The sequence below is a fragment of the Miniopterus natalensis genome, chromosome 9 (assembly GCF_054644295.1).
Source record: "Miniopterus natalensis isolate mMinNat1 chromosome 9, mMinNat1.hap1, whole genome shotgun sequence".
NCBI classification, from domain to species: Eukaryota; Metazoa; Chordata; class Mammalia; order Chiroptera; family Miniopteridae; genus Miniopterus; species Miniopterus natalensis.
Window position 1 is genome coordinate 171,865 of NC_142089.1, and position 13,137 is coordinate 185,001.

The following is a 13,137-nucleotide window of genomic DNA, read 5'->3' on the forward strand; positions in this document are numbered from 1 at the left end:
GGATGAAGGTGTGTACCCACATGTCTTCTTGTGTGTGCATGCATCAGGTTGCAAAGACACACTAATCCAAACACGTGTGGCTCTGGTTTATATGGTGTGCCCAGGGCTGTGTGTACTTGATCTTTGGGTGTCTGTGTGTTCCTGGCCCTATATGGACAGGCATGTTCCTGTATACGGTGAGGGATCCTCACCTGTGGCCTGAACTATAAGCTCTGGCCCCAATGGCAGTTGGCCTCAGGAAGGTAACGGTGACGACCCGGGAAGGCTGAGGTGGAGTGGCCAGTCCCAGGGGGATGTCCAGCACTGTATGGTGCCTGAATCCCCTGCCCCTCCTCTGCAGGTCCCACCATGGCTCCAGTGCCACCTGCAGTCCCCCTGCACTGCACCCAGACGCCCTTCGGCTGCTGCCAGGATAACATCACTGCTGCCCGGGGTGTGGGCCTGGCTGGCTGTCCCAGTGAGTACCCAAGCCCAGCCCTGACCCACAGCCAGGCAGAGCCAGGCAACTGTGGTGACCTTGTCCTGCCCTGGCCTACAGGCTTGTGCCAGTGTAACCCCCATGGCTCCTACGGTGGCACCTGTGACCCGGGCACAGGCCAGTGCTCCTGCCGCCCGGGGGTGGGGGGCCTCAAGTGTGACCGCTGTGAACCCGGCTTCTGGAACTTCCGTGGCATCGTCACTGATGGCCGGAGTGGCTGCACCCGTGAGTGACAGGACCCACAGGCGGTCCTCAGCTGAAGTCTCCTGCCTGTCCATGCTGTCACTGTGCCCCTGGCTCCCCTGTTGAGGCTCTGGCCTGGCTCACACCTGGCAGGGGCTGGGTTTGGGGCCAGTGGGGAAACCAGGCACAGACCTCAGGTCCCCACCCGTCCCCTCAGCCTGCAGCTGTGACCCTCGGGGTGCTGTGCGGGACGACTGTGAGCAGATGACCGGGCTGTGCTCCTGTAAGCCTGGGGTGGCTGGACCCAAGTGTGGGCAGTGCCCAGATGGCCGTGCCCTAGGCCCTGCTGGCTGTGAATCAGGTGAGGGCCAGGCCTGTTGTTGATGGGGGCTCCCTGTTTTGGGGGTGTGGCCATCATGAAGGCCAGCCTCCTGAGCAAGTGGGGGTCTCCTGTGTCTGCCCCAGATTCCTCAGCGCCCAAGACCTGTGCTGAAATGCACTGTGAGTTTGGGGCATCCTGCGTGGAGGAGGCTGGCTCCACCCGTTGCGTGTGCCCAACACCCACCTGTCCGGGGGCCAGTGCTACCAAGGTGAGGGATGGGGTATGTGGAGGGTAGCAGGGGTAGGGAGAGCTCCCCACCAGCATCTTGTCCTGTGCCCCAGGTCTGTGGGTCGGATGGAGTCACCTACGGTAACGAGTGTCAGCTGAGGACCATTGCCTGCCGCCAGGGCCTGGATATCTCTATCCAGAACCTTGGCCCCTGCCAGGGTGAGGCCTGACCCTCTGCCCCAGAACTAACTGGATGGCCAGACCCTGCCCTGACTCGGCCTCCCACCCGATTCTCCTCCCCTTTGCTCACAGAGGCCGTGGCTTCTGGCGCCCGCCCCACACCTGTGTCTGTGGCTACCTCCGTGCGCTACCTGAGTGAGGCAGCCCCACCCAGTGCCCTCCCCCTGGCTCCTGGCAGTACTCCCCACAGCCGGCCCACCCCTAGACCCTCATCACACGCTCGGACCACTGCCAGCATCCCTAGGACCACCAGGAGGCCTGTGCTGACTATGCCCCCCACGGCACCCCCCTCAGCAGCCAGCCTTGCCACGTTTGCCTTCAGTGAATCTGGCAGCGCTGACGGGAGTGGCGATGAGGAGCTGAGTGGGGACCTGGAGGCCAGTGGGGCCGGCTCAGGGGGTGAGCACGGGCTCAGGGATGTGGTGGGGGCAGGGCCCCAGAAGGCTGCACCTGCAGCTGGGCTCACACTGAACCTCCCCAGGACTTGAGCCCCCCGAGGGCAGCAGCGCTGTGACCCCTGGGCCACCCATCGAGAGGGCTTCCTGCTACAACTCACCTTTGGGCTGCTGCTCAGATGGCAAGACGCCCTCGCTGGATGCCGAGGGCTCCAACTGTCCTGGTGAGTGGGTGGCAGGGGCTGGGGTGCAGCGTGAGGAGTGGCTTGGACCCGGACCTGGATGCCATCTCTCCTCCCAGGAAGCAGGCCTGCCCAGTAGGTGGGCACCCAGGGCTCATGGTATTCTGACCTTAGTATACACGTGTGCGTGGTCTTGGAGATTCAGCACATGCACACACATGAGGTCTTGGCTCCTGCACACATGTGGGTGCCCAGGATTCTGTGGCTAACCTGTCTTTCCCGTTGCAAGCTGGCCTGGGGCACTGTTCCACGGAGTCTGCCTGGTAACTGCTGCCAGCCCTGCCCCTGGCTCCCCACTAACCTCATGACCATCTGACTAATCCTCACCTGCCCTGCACCCATGTGGCTTGCTGCCGGGGTCTATGCCCATGGCCGGCCCAGAGGCCGGGCGGTGCTGGGCAGGGCCTCACTGCCCCCTCCCCCACAGCCACCAGGGCGTTCCAGGGTGTGCTGGAGCTCGAGGGGGTCGAGGGGCAGGAGCTGTTCTACACACCAGAGATGGCCGACCCCAAGTCAGAGCTGTTCGGGGAGACGGCCAGGAGCATCGAGAGTGCAGTAAGTGCAGGGCCTGTGGGGTTGGGGTGCAGCCCTGTCTTCCTCCCAGGTCCAACCCAGAGAAGCACTGGGGTGGGAGGGCCAAACAGCCCCATCTGGGCAGCCCCTGGAGCCCTCGCCCACTCCTCACCCACAGCTGGATGACCTCTTTCGGAACTCGGACGTTAAGAAGGACTTCTGGAGTGTCCGCCTGCGGGACCTGGGGCCCGGCAACACGGTCCGGGCCATTGTGGAAGTGCACTTTGACCCCAGTGAGCACCCCCCAGTCCCTCCCAGGAGGTGGGGGGTGCTGCACAGGGCTTCTCGAGCTCAGTGTTCCTCCTCCCCAGCCACAAGCTTCCGGGCACCCGACGTGAGCCAGGCCCTCCTCCGCCAGATCCAGGCATCCCGGCGCCGGGCCCTGGGGGTGAGGCGACCACTGCAGGAGCACCTGCGCTTCATGGACTTTGGTGAGCGCCTGTTGGTCCTGCGCTGCAGGTCGCCTGTCCCCTCCCCTGCCACCCCCAGCACCCGCACCGCTTGCTCTCCCTGTGCCCTGCCTGGTACCCTGACAGTTCTCCCTATCCTCAGACTGGTTTCCTGCCTTCTTCACTGGAGCTACCACAGGAGCCACCCCAGCTGCAGCCATGGCCAGGGCCACTACTGTGGCTTCTTCCACTATGACCCCTCGGGGCCTCTACCCCAACCACACAAGCAGGCCCGTCAGCAGGACCACAGGCCCCCTCACCACACGCCGGCCCCCCACCACTGCCCCCAGTCGTGTGCCTGGACGCCGGCCCCTGCCCCCAGGCACCCAGCAACTCCTGAGGCCCTGTGACTCCCAGCCCTGCCTCTATGGGGGGACCTGCCAGGACCAGGACTCAGGTGGATCTTTCACCTGCAGGTGCCCAGCTGGCAGGGGGGGCACCATCTGTGAGAAGGGTAAGGGTCATCCTTGCTGGAGAGGGGCAGAGAGGCAAGTGAGGCCAAGTTTTGGGGTGTGGTCAAGCCACCGTGGGGAGTCGGGGGCTAGGCTGAGGGGGTCAGGTTGGGGTAGGGGGCAGGTTGGACTCCCCACCCCCGAGCTGGGGACAGGGTGGGGGCAGGGAGCGGGGGAGTGTTTCAGGCTGGAGGACAGGGCTCTTGGGGCCCTGTTCCTCTGTCCCCTCCAGCTGGTCCCTGTCTCACAGCCGTGCACCCCTTGGTGCCGTTCTTCGGGGGCCGCTCCTTCCTGGCCTTCCCCACCCTCCGTGCCTACCACACGCTGCGCCTGGCACTAGAGTTCCGCACGCTGGAGCCGCAGGGGCTGCTGCTGTACAATGGCAATGCTCGGGGGAAGGACTTCCTGGCACTGGCACTGCTGGGGGGCCGTGTGCAGCTCAGGTGGGCAGCAGTGGGGCTAGGATGGGCGGGGCCGTATGTAGCTCAGGTGAGCTGGGCAGTGGTCCTGGCTCCCTTCAGCTGTCTTAAGCACCTCCTTTTCCCTTGGGCCCCACCCCAGATTTGACACAGGTTCAGGGCCCGCGGTGCTGACCAGCACGGTGCCCGTGGAACCTGGCCGGTGGCATCGCCTGGAGCTGTCTCGGCACTGGCGCCAGGGGACGCTCTCGGTGGATGGCGAGCCCCCTGTCCTGGGCCAGAGCCCCAGTGGCACCGATGGCCTCAACCTGGACACAGACCTCTTTGTGGGTGGCGTCCCAGAGGATCACGCCTCTGTGTGAGCATCAGGAAGGGCTGGGGTGGCCCTGACCCCAAACCTGACCTCTGACCTTGGTTCTGACCCCTGACTTGTTGGCCACATCCAGAAAGCCCAATCTATGCAAATAGCAAAGGGGATGGAGGGTCAGGTGTGCACCATGGCTGTGACCTTGACCTCAACCCTAGCCCTTGACCCTGACCTTGGCTCAGCCCCATCCCCTCTGGTGGCATCCCCGAGGACCAGTGTGACCACCAAGGAGGGGCTGGGCTGATGTCCAGTCCCAACCCCTGACCCTCTGCCCACCTCCTGTTTTGTGGTCTGAGCCCCCAAAGGACGTGTGGGGAGCCACCCTGATCCCTGACCCTCATCCTGGTGGCAGGGTGCTCGAGCGGACCTCTGTCAGTGTGGGCCTCCGGGGCTGCATCCGCCTGCTGGACGTCAACAACCAGCGATTGGAGCTCAGCAACTGGCAAGGGGCAACCAGAAGCTCCGGCGTGAGCGAGTGCGGGGCCCACCCCTGCCTGCCCAGCCCCTGCCTTGGGGGGGCCCCATGCCAGGCCCTGGAGGCTGGCATGTTCCACTGCCAGTGCCCCCCTGGCCGATTTGGTGAGGGCGGAGCCAGGGCTGAGGGCTGGGGGACACCTGTCTGTCTGTGGGCAGGGGCTCAAGCTTGCTGGGACCCCATCCTGTCTCCGTCCAGGCCCAACCTGTGCCGAGGAGGAGAACCCCTGTGACCCAAACCCCTGCCATGGAGCAGCCCCCTGCCACGTGCTGCCTGGGGGTGAGGCCACATGCGAGTGCCCCCTAGGACGAGGGGGCCCTCTCTGCCAAACAGGTGGGGGCACTGGGCCTCAGGGCAGGAGGGAGGGGAGGGTCGAACACTTGGGTTTGGGTTCTGTTCAGGGATAGGGGTGGGGTTCAGGCCAGGGGCTCACAAAGCGGTGGGGGTACAGGGGACCCAGGGTCAGGGCATAGCGCCCTGTGTGACCCCTCTCGTCCTCACAGTCTCAGAACGGAACGACCCCCGGCCCTTCCTGGCTGACTTTAACGGCTTCTCCTACCTGGCGCTGAAAGGCCTGCACACATTTGAGCGGGACCTGGGGTCAGTGACACAAGGGGTGGGTGAGGGGATGCTGTCCCCCAGCCCTCTACCAGCCAGTGTGCTGACATGCCCCCACCTGACCCCAGGGAGAAGATGGCGCTGGAGGTGGTGTTCCTGGCCCGAGGCCCCAGCGGGCTGCTCCTTTACAATGGGCAGAAGACAGATGGCAGGGGGGACTTTGTGTCATTGGCGTTGCGGGACGGCCACCTGGAGTTCCGTTATGACCTGGGCAAGGGTGCAGCAATCATCAGGTGTGCGCGTGGGGGGGGGGTAAGGCTGGAGACCGTGGCACCATCACTTGGGCCCCTGGCCGAGCAGACAGTGGAGCTCACAGTGCCCCCTCCTCACCAGGAGCAAGGAGCCAGTGGCCCTGGGCACCTGGACCAGGGTCTCCCTGGAGCGTAACGGCCGCAAGGGTGCCATGCGTATCGGCGACGGGCCCCGAGTGCTGGGCGAGTCCCCGGTGAGTGTCTCCGGGCCGTGGGCCTCCCTCCTCCTGGGCGGAAGGCAGCCCACCCACGCGGCTCTCACTGAACTGTTTTCTCTCCCGTCTGTCCTGTGACTCTGTCTGTCTGCTCTCTGCTCTCTGGCCTTGCTCTGCAACCCCTACCCCGCTCTTCGGATGTCAGAAATCCCGCAAGGTACCGGTCTCCCCGCTCATCCTGCTCATGGTCTTCTGCCGCCTCCATTCCTTCATTCCTAGAGTAGCCCCCTCGTGCCACTAAGCCCCACATTGGCCACGTCTGTGTGATTAACTCTGCCTCCTAGATAGTCTGGAGGGCGAGGGGTGGCCTTGGCAGGGCACAGTGTCCTGCCCTGCCCAGTGGGTGGTTCCACAGCCCCTCACCCAGCACCTCCCCCCAGGTGCCGCACACTGTCCTCAACTTGAAGGAGCCGCTCTACCTGGGGGGGGCTCCTGACTTCAGCAAGCTGGCCCGGGCTGCCGCAGTGTCCTCTGGCTTCGATGGCGCCATCCAGCGGGTAGGTGGGGGGCTGTCATGGCAGGGAGGACAATAGGCAGGACTGTTGCTCATTCCGTCTGTCCCCCCAGGTCTCCCTGAAAGGCCACCAGCTGCTGACCCAGGAGCACATGGTGCAGGCGGTGGACGTCTCGTCCTTCACAGATCACCCTTGTACCCAAGCCTCAGGCCACCCTTGCCTCAACGGGGCCTCCTGTCTCCCCCGGGAGGCCTCCTACGAGTGCCTGTGTCCTGAGGGCTTCTCGGGCCTGCACTGCGAGAAGGGTGAGCACTGCCAGCCGGGCTGAGGTTGCAGGGTGGACCCCCAGGCACCCCCTCACCCCGACTGTCTCTCAGGGCTGATTGAGAAATCGGCAGGGGACCTGGACGCACTGGCCTTTGATGGACGGACCTACATCGAGTACCTCAATGCTGTAACGGAGAGGTAACGCGCCCCCCCGCCCTTGGCTGTCCGTCTGTCCTGCCTTTGCCATGCAGGGCAAGATGCTGGCCCTGTCGCATCTGCCGTCGGCTCCGTGGCCAAGAAGGGCGGGCCCTGCTCCGCCTGCCTGCCCACTGCCCTCCTCCACCCTCCTTCCTCTCACCTTTTCTGTCTCTTTGTTTCCAAGCGAACTGACCAATGAGATCCCAGCGTAAGTAGCACCTGGGCCCCTCCACCTTCACTCTCGCTGGCCTGTTCTCTGCTCCTCACTGACCGAGGCAGAGACGGGACATTCCTCCCCGATGGAGGACAGGGCCAGGGCTGTTTGTCCAGCACGAGGCTCAGTTTCCCAGCTTAGAAGTGGGGAGCTACCCTTTCCCGGGATGTGTACTGAAGGGCGGTCGCCCATCCACCCCCTCAGCCACTGCCCTGGCCACGTGAACACCCACATGCATGTGTGTTCCCTCACACACGTGCGCTGGGAGCCTTTAGTCTCTGTTCCTGCCACCCCACCCCACGCCTGGCCTCTTGAACTCCGCACCCGGCTGGGCCACGCCCACCAGCTCTGTGTCTGCACATGCGTGTTGCACGTGTGTCCTTGTCGGGGCTCTGATGGGTGAAGCGGGTGGCCTGGGGGCCTCCTGTCTTCCGAGGGTGCTTGTTCCTCCTGCCTCGCACTGTTGGAAAGGGGACGCGGGGAGGGCTGCTGCGGGTCCCCACCCTGCACCACAGCCCGTCTGTCCCCTGCTCACCTGCCTCCCTCTTTTCCTGCTCCTAAGCCCCGAAGCTCCAGGTTCCGGGGCCCTTCACAGGTAAGCTCGCGGCCCCCGGCCCCTGCTGTCTGCCGTTGTCTTTCCGTTGCTCTGTCTCTGCTGAGCTGTCTGTCTGTCCGTCTCTCATGTCTGCCGGTCTGGCCCTACTTCCCTCCGTCCCTCTCTCAGCCGTCGGCCCCACTGTTGGTGTCTGCCCTCCTGCCTTGCCCCCCCACCCCCTGCCGCCCCTGTCCCATGGGAGGCCCTGACCGGCCCTCTGCCCTTCAGCGAGAAGGCCCTGCAGAGCGACCACTTTGAGCTGAGCCTGCGCACTGAGGCCACGCAGGGGCTGGTGCTGTGGAGCGGCAAGGCCACGGAGCGGGCTGACTACATCGCGCTGGCCATCGTGGATGGGCGCCTGCAGCTGGCCTATGACCTGGGCTCCCAGCCCGTGGTGCTGCGCTCCACCATCCCCGTCAACACCAACCGCTGGCTGCGGGTCAGGGCGCACAGGTCAGTCGGGAGCCCAGGGCGCACCAAGAACAGCGGCGGGAGGTGCCTGGACCTGCCCCGCCAGGGTGGGCAGGGTCATGGGCAGGGGGACATGACAGGGCCAGCTGCCTGACCTGAGGTCACAGCTGCTGAGGGGAAGGGACAAGAGGACATAGCAGTTACAGCCAGGGAACCTCTGACCTGAAAAGGGGGTCCTTGTTGGCTGGGGACATGTCCCTCTGGTCTGAGTCTGGCATCGTTTCCAGCAAAGCTCAACTCACATGACACCCCCTGACCTGACCACCAGGCACTCTCCTAGGGGTCAGTGCCACCTGTCCTGGCCCCCAGGGATGACACTTGATGGGGCTCAAGACCTGGAGGTGGCAGGGTGGGCTTCCTGGAGTCACCTGATGGCCTGACCCCAACCCCACCCCCAGGAAACAGCGGGAAGGCTCCCTTCAGGTGGGCAATGAGGCCCCCGTGACCGGCTCCTCCCCGCTGGGCGCCACACAGCTGGACACTGACGGAACCCTATGGCTGGGTGAGTATTTGGGGGGAGGCCAGGGAAGGGCATCAGAATCTGAGGGACAGATCCAACCCTGCAGCTGGCACTGAGGGTTGCACCTGCGCCAGCCCCAGTAGGCAGCAGATGGGCCAGCCAGGGCTAGGCCCCTGCAGTTGCCAGGGTGGTATGGGTCCAGGAGGCCAGAGCATGTCTGCTAGTCACCTGGTCCCCGTGGGCACTGACAGGCCCCAGGTAACTCACCTTGTCTCTCAGGTGCTGGTGGGTCCCTCTGCCTGCCAGTGTACTGGTCTGCCCACCAGTGAGTCAGCCAGGTGACCTTCCTGTCTGTCCTGCAGGGGGCCTGGAGAAACTGCCCGTGGGTCCAGCCCTGCCCAAGGCTTACGGCACGGGCTTCGTGGGCTGCCTGCGGGACGTGGTGGTGGGGCGGCGACCACTGCATCTGCTGGAGGACGCCGTCACCAAGCCAGAGCTTCGACCCTGTCCTGCCCCGTGAACCACTGCAAGCCTGCCGCCCACCCTGCTGTAATTATTTTATATTTTTGTAAACTCGTTGCTTTTTTGATATGATTTTCTTGCCTGCGTTCTGGCTGGAGGGACTCCTGGCCCGGCCTCCCTCCTGTCCATGCAGGCAAGCTGCGGAGACAAACTCGGTGCCCAGGGGCTCGCGGGGCTGGTGTGGCAGCATGGAGGGCGTGGCTCGGACGGCAGCCTCAGGACGCACCCCTCCACCGCGTCCCAGCCCCCCGCTGTGCTTCCCTGCCTGTTGGCGGACCCCACACACACATCAAGCTCCATCTGGCCAGTCTTGTGTCGTCAGAACAGGAAGCTGCTGCCAGGGTTGGAGGGGACCTTCCTAGGCTTCCACTGAGCTGGGCCTTGTCCCACTGTGAGCGGGCCAGTCTCAGCAGGACTCACCTTGAGCCTGGCTGGCCCCTCCTGGGCGTCTTGTGCCAATACTGTGACTTAGAAATGACATTACTGTTGGGGCCACACGGTGTCCCCTGCTCCAGATGTGTTCACCGTCCAGGGTGCTGGAGAGCAGAGGCCAGGCCCAGGCCTGTTCGGGAGGCCCTAACCCTCAGCTGGCCCTGCCCACCCACCCAGCCACGTTGGACATGGTTGTGCCCCTTCCTCAGGGCCTATGAGGAACCTTGAGAGGGAGTGGGCCACTGTGTGGTGTTGACATCCATTGCCCACTTGCCTGGTCAGCCAGTGTCCCCCTCTTGAGGACAGGTGTCTAGGCCTGGCCACCAACTGCAGAGTTCTTAATGCATTGATTTTACTTGACATCTGGGGTCGTGGGGATGACATCTTGGCCCGAGAGCAGCTGAGGACACCACACGACAAGCTCTTACTCCAGTTCTGGTGTGAGGGGTGGTTGTCCTTGTTCAAGAATGACCAGGGGCCTGCCGGATGTCTGACCAAGGCCAAGGAGTGGGTACAGGGATGGCAGAGATGGCTGCGAAGCCAGAAATGCCTTAAGCTGCAACATTGCGTCTCATCCCGACCCACCCCATCACTCCACCGCACCCTCCTACCGGTGGGGGTGGCAATCCCAACTCACACAGCTGGGGCTGGGCTGTCAGGCCCAAGGGCTGAAGGGAGCCTCCGTATGTTACATTACTAACTCCAGTCTGTGTCTGTGTCAATCACCATGAAATAAAGTCTGAACACATTAAAAGATGTTTGCGTCTGTCCCACCAGGCTTCAAGCTCCCTTACAGACTCGGGACGGAGGAGGGGGCCCTGCGCTGGGGTGGGGGCTGCTTTTGGCGAGGAGGCCCCAGGCAGTGAAAGCACACACTTGTGGGGTAGGGCCTGTGGAGGCCACACTCCAGGTAGCCTCTTTGAGGATGGCCTTGCAGGCAGCACCCCTGCCACACGCACTGCCCCTTGTGTTTATGTGGTCAGCCAACGTCTGTGTGTCCAGGCACAGGATGGGGAGGGAGCTGTCTGAGGAGAGTGGGCTTGCGATAAGGATAGGAGGGCCTGGGGGGAGTCGGGGTGGGTGAGGGGCAGGAGACCCTTTTCACTGGCCCAGGTTGGCCCACCCTCAGCAGGAAGCCCTAAGGGGTTCGGCCTGTGGAGCAGCTGTGAGCCTCAAACCAGGAGCTGGAAGGAAAGGAAGGTTGTATGGCCGCCTTCCTGGAACTCCTGACTTGTTAAAGATAACTGTGTTCTTTTAAAATTTTATTTTGTGTCACTAGAAAAAAGCAAAATGAAAATAAAAACACCCATAAGCTCAGCACCCAGGTGGCCCATTCCCCGGTGGGCGTTCACACTCCCCTTATTCAGTAACCTGCTTGTTCAGGGGACACACCTGGGTGTGGAGCGGCGTGGCTGGGGGGTGGGGGCAGGCAGCTGTCAGGTGCAGGACTAGCTCTGGCTCCAGGAAAAGCTGCCTAAAGGGTGAGCAGATCTGAAGGGTGAGCAAAGGTGTCAAGGCCAAGGCAGGAAGGCAGAAGGAGCAGCTGTGGGCCAGGGTGCAGGATGGACAGGCCATCGGTCAGGGTGGTGGGAGCAGGCGGATCCCGTGCTTGGGAGTCTGTTTGAAGTGCTGCAGGAAGGGCCTGGAGAGGCTGAAGCAGGAGTTGGTCAGACAGACTTCATGAGAAGGTACTTGTGTGGGGCAGAGTGCTGGGCCCAGGTGCAGATGGAGAGGAGAAGGGGTTTGGAGTAGAATGGATGGGCCTGTGCTGGGCTGGACCCGGTGCGTCTGGAGGGGCTGGGCTGGAAGCACTGAGAGCCAGCCCAGTGGACTCCAGCAGGGGAGGGGGGAGGGGGCTCCCCGCTGGCTGAGTAAGAGGAGAGGGGCACCCACACTGGGAGGTCTGGAGAGGGTGCTCTGGGAGCCGGTGCTTCCAGGAGGAGGGGCTCTCAGGGCAGGACTTTCAGGTCAGCAGCGGTGAGTAGGCGTTGGGACCAGGGGTGGTGGAGGGGTCTGGGCAGTAGAGGCCCAGGGATTCCTAATTCCTAACTCCTCATGGGGATCTCAAGGCTGAGAGCCTAGGTAAGGAAAGGTGGTGCCCCCCAGAGGCAGATTGGCATGGGGGGCAGCAGAAGTGGCCGCAAGAGCACCTCTGGGAGTGGGAGCACTTGGGCAGGGGCAGCCGCCTTGAGGTCAGAGGGGCGCTGGAGAGGTGAGACCAGCAGCTGGCAGGCAGGGGGGAGGGCTGAGAGCCAAGGCCTGGGTGTCCCTGTCACGTGGGAACCCCCCCACCTACACCCTCTGTCTCGGAAGTGGTGCCATGAGGGACATGTAGGCTCCTGAAAGGCAGTGCCTGGGAGAACAGGACCGGGCCAATACGATAACGTGGAGGTGTCGGGGGTCTGGTGGCCGCTTAAGCCTGGGGCCCCATGCCTTGGGCTCCAAGCCCGGACAGACGCACGTGTCAGCATTTTGGTCTGAAGCTTGGCACTCTCGAAAACTTGCTTTTATTCTAACTTCTGTGACTCGGCCAGACCTGGGGTCCCAGTGCCTTTAAGGAAAGGGGGGTCTCAGGGGCTTTTGTGGGGGTGGGGCAGACATAACTTGGTGCAGGTGAGCATCAGCCGCCCGGTGGCCTGACGCAGAGGCTCCGAGAGATGCGCTTGGGAAATGCAGGTGAGGTGTGACCTGGGAAGTCGTGCACCAGGCCTGACCCGGTGGTCCCCAGGCCTGACACCCTCACACCTGGCCCCCTCAATAGCCAGGGCCAGATACCTGAGTCCTGCTGGATGAGGCCAGTCTTAGGAAGGCCGGTGGGAAGGACTTTTTCTGATGGGGGCTGGGCCTGGGTGGAGGTCAGAGGTGCTCTGACCACAGGGAACAGAATGAGCCCTGCAGGTTGACGGTGTCTGGAGCCTGGAGTGGGCAGCAGGTGTCAAGGCAGACCCTCCCTCTCCCCCAACCCAGACCCTTTGCCCTGCTCCAGGCTCCCTTTGGCCACCAGAGATGTGTTCCACATGGCGAGCACCCCTCCCTTACCTAAGCCTGAAACCAAGGGCAAAAGCATGGCGGGGGGCATCTAGGAGGGTCTAGTCTCCCCTCTAGACTTGGGCCCTTGACCCTGCCTACCTGAGACAATCAGCCCTCTCTCAACAGGCCCATCTCCCCTCCGGACCCCCTTAAGAACCAGGTTTAGGGGTAGGACCCCCGGCAGGGGAGTGTATGAGAACCAAATAGGCCTTAGGTCTCTAGCTTCCTGCCTCTCTAGAGTGTGACAGGAACTGGGCACCTCCTGCCCTTTCTGCCGGACCCCTGCTCTCGAGTATGTGCACACACGCATGTGAGCTCAGATTCTAGCATGCATGTGACTGTCATGGGGAGCCACACAGGTGTAAGACATGTGTCACTGCTTCCTGGAACTTGGCACACCCAGAACCCCATATCTTGGGCTTGGTGAGGGTGGAGGTCACAGGAAGGGTCACCCTATGACCCTGAGTCACTCCCTAGATCAATGAGGGGCTGGACAAGGTCTGATCTGTGGGCTCACAGGGCTTCTCTTTGCCTGAGCAAGGTCCTTAGCTCATAGCAGGCCCTTGCTTCTCCCCACCTTCCACCA

General features: G+C 63.3%; 1 protein-coding gene across 2 annotated transcripts in view; it reads left to right on the forward strand.

Annotated features, from left to right (window-relative positions):
* The window catches only part of AGRN (agrin), a 30,812-nt gene extending 20,535 nt beyond the window's left edge, over positions 1-10,277 (forward strand). Inside the window, exons 13-37 of one of the 2 annotated variants that reach the window (XM_087820045.1) lie at positions 341-457; positions 539-703; positions 879-1,022; positions 1,127-1,251; positions 1,325-1,430; positions 1,524-1,850; positions 1,933-2,070; positions 2,516-2,643; positions 2,780-2,894; positions 2,973-3,092; positions 3,214-3,564; positions 3,813-4,005; positions 4,124-4,339; positions 4,701-4,927; positions 5,022-5,156; positions 5,327-5,423; positions 5,510-5,674; positions 5,775-5,886; positions 6,288-6,404; positions 6,475-6,667; positions 6,740-6,827; positions 7,604-7,636; positions 7,865-8,089; positions 8,506-8,609; positions 8,930-10,277. In XM_087820045.1, the coding sequence (XP_087676171.1) occupies positions 341-457; positions 539-703; positions 879-1,022; positions 1,127-1,251; positions 1,325-1,430; positions 1,524-1,850; positions 1,933-2,070; positions 2,516-2,643; positions 2,780-2,894; positions 2,973-3,092; positions 3,214-3,564; positions 3,813-4,005; positions 4,124-4,339; positions 4,701-4,927; positions 5,022-5,156; positions 5,327-5,423; positions 5,510-5,674; positions 5,775-5,886; positions 6,288-6,404; positions 6,475-6,667; positions 6,740-6,827; positions 7,604-7,636; positions 7,865-8,089; positions 8,506-8,609; positions 8,930-9,087 (3,899 nt within the window). In that variant the 3' untranslated portion in view covers positions 9,088-10,277. The remainder of the gene's footprint in view (positions 1-340; positions 458-538; positions 704-878; positions 1,023-1,126; positions 1,252-1,324; positions 1,431-1,523; positions 1,851-1,932; positions 2,071-2,515; positions 2,644-2,779; positions 2,895-2,972; positions 3,093-3,213; positions 3,565-3,812; positions 4,006-4,123; positions 4,340-4,700; positions 4,928-5,021; positions 5,157-5,326; positions 5,424-5,509; positions 5,675-5,774; positions 5,887-6,287; positions 6,405-6,474; positions 6,668-6,739; positions 6,828-7,603; positions 7,637-7,864; positions 8,090-8,505; positions 8,610-8,929) is intronic. The other variant, XM_087820046.1, reaches the window with a different exon arrangement.
* The last annotated feature ends 2,860 nt before the right edge of the window (positions 10,278-13,137 follow it).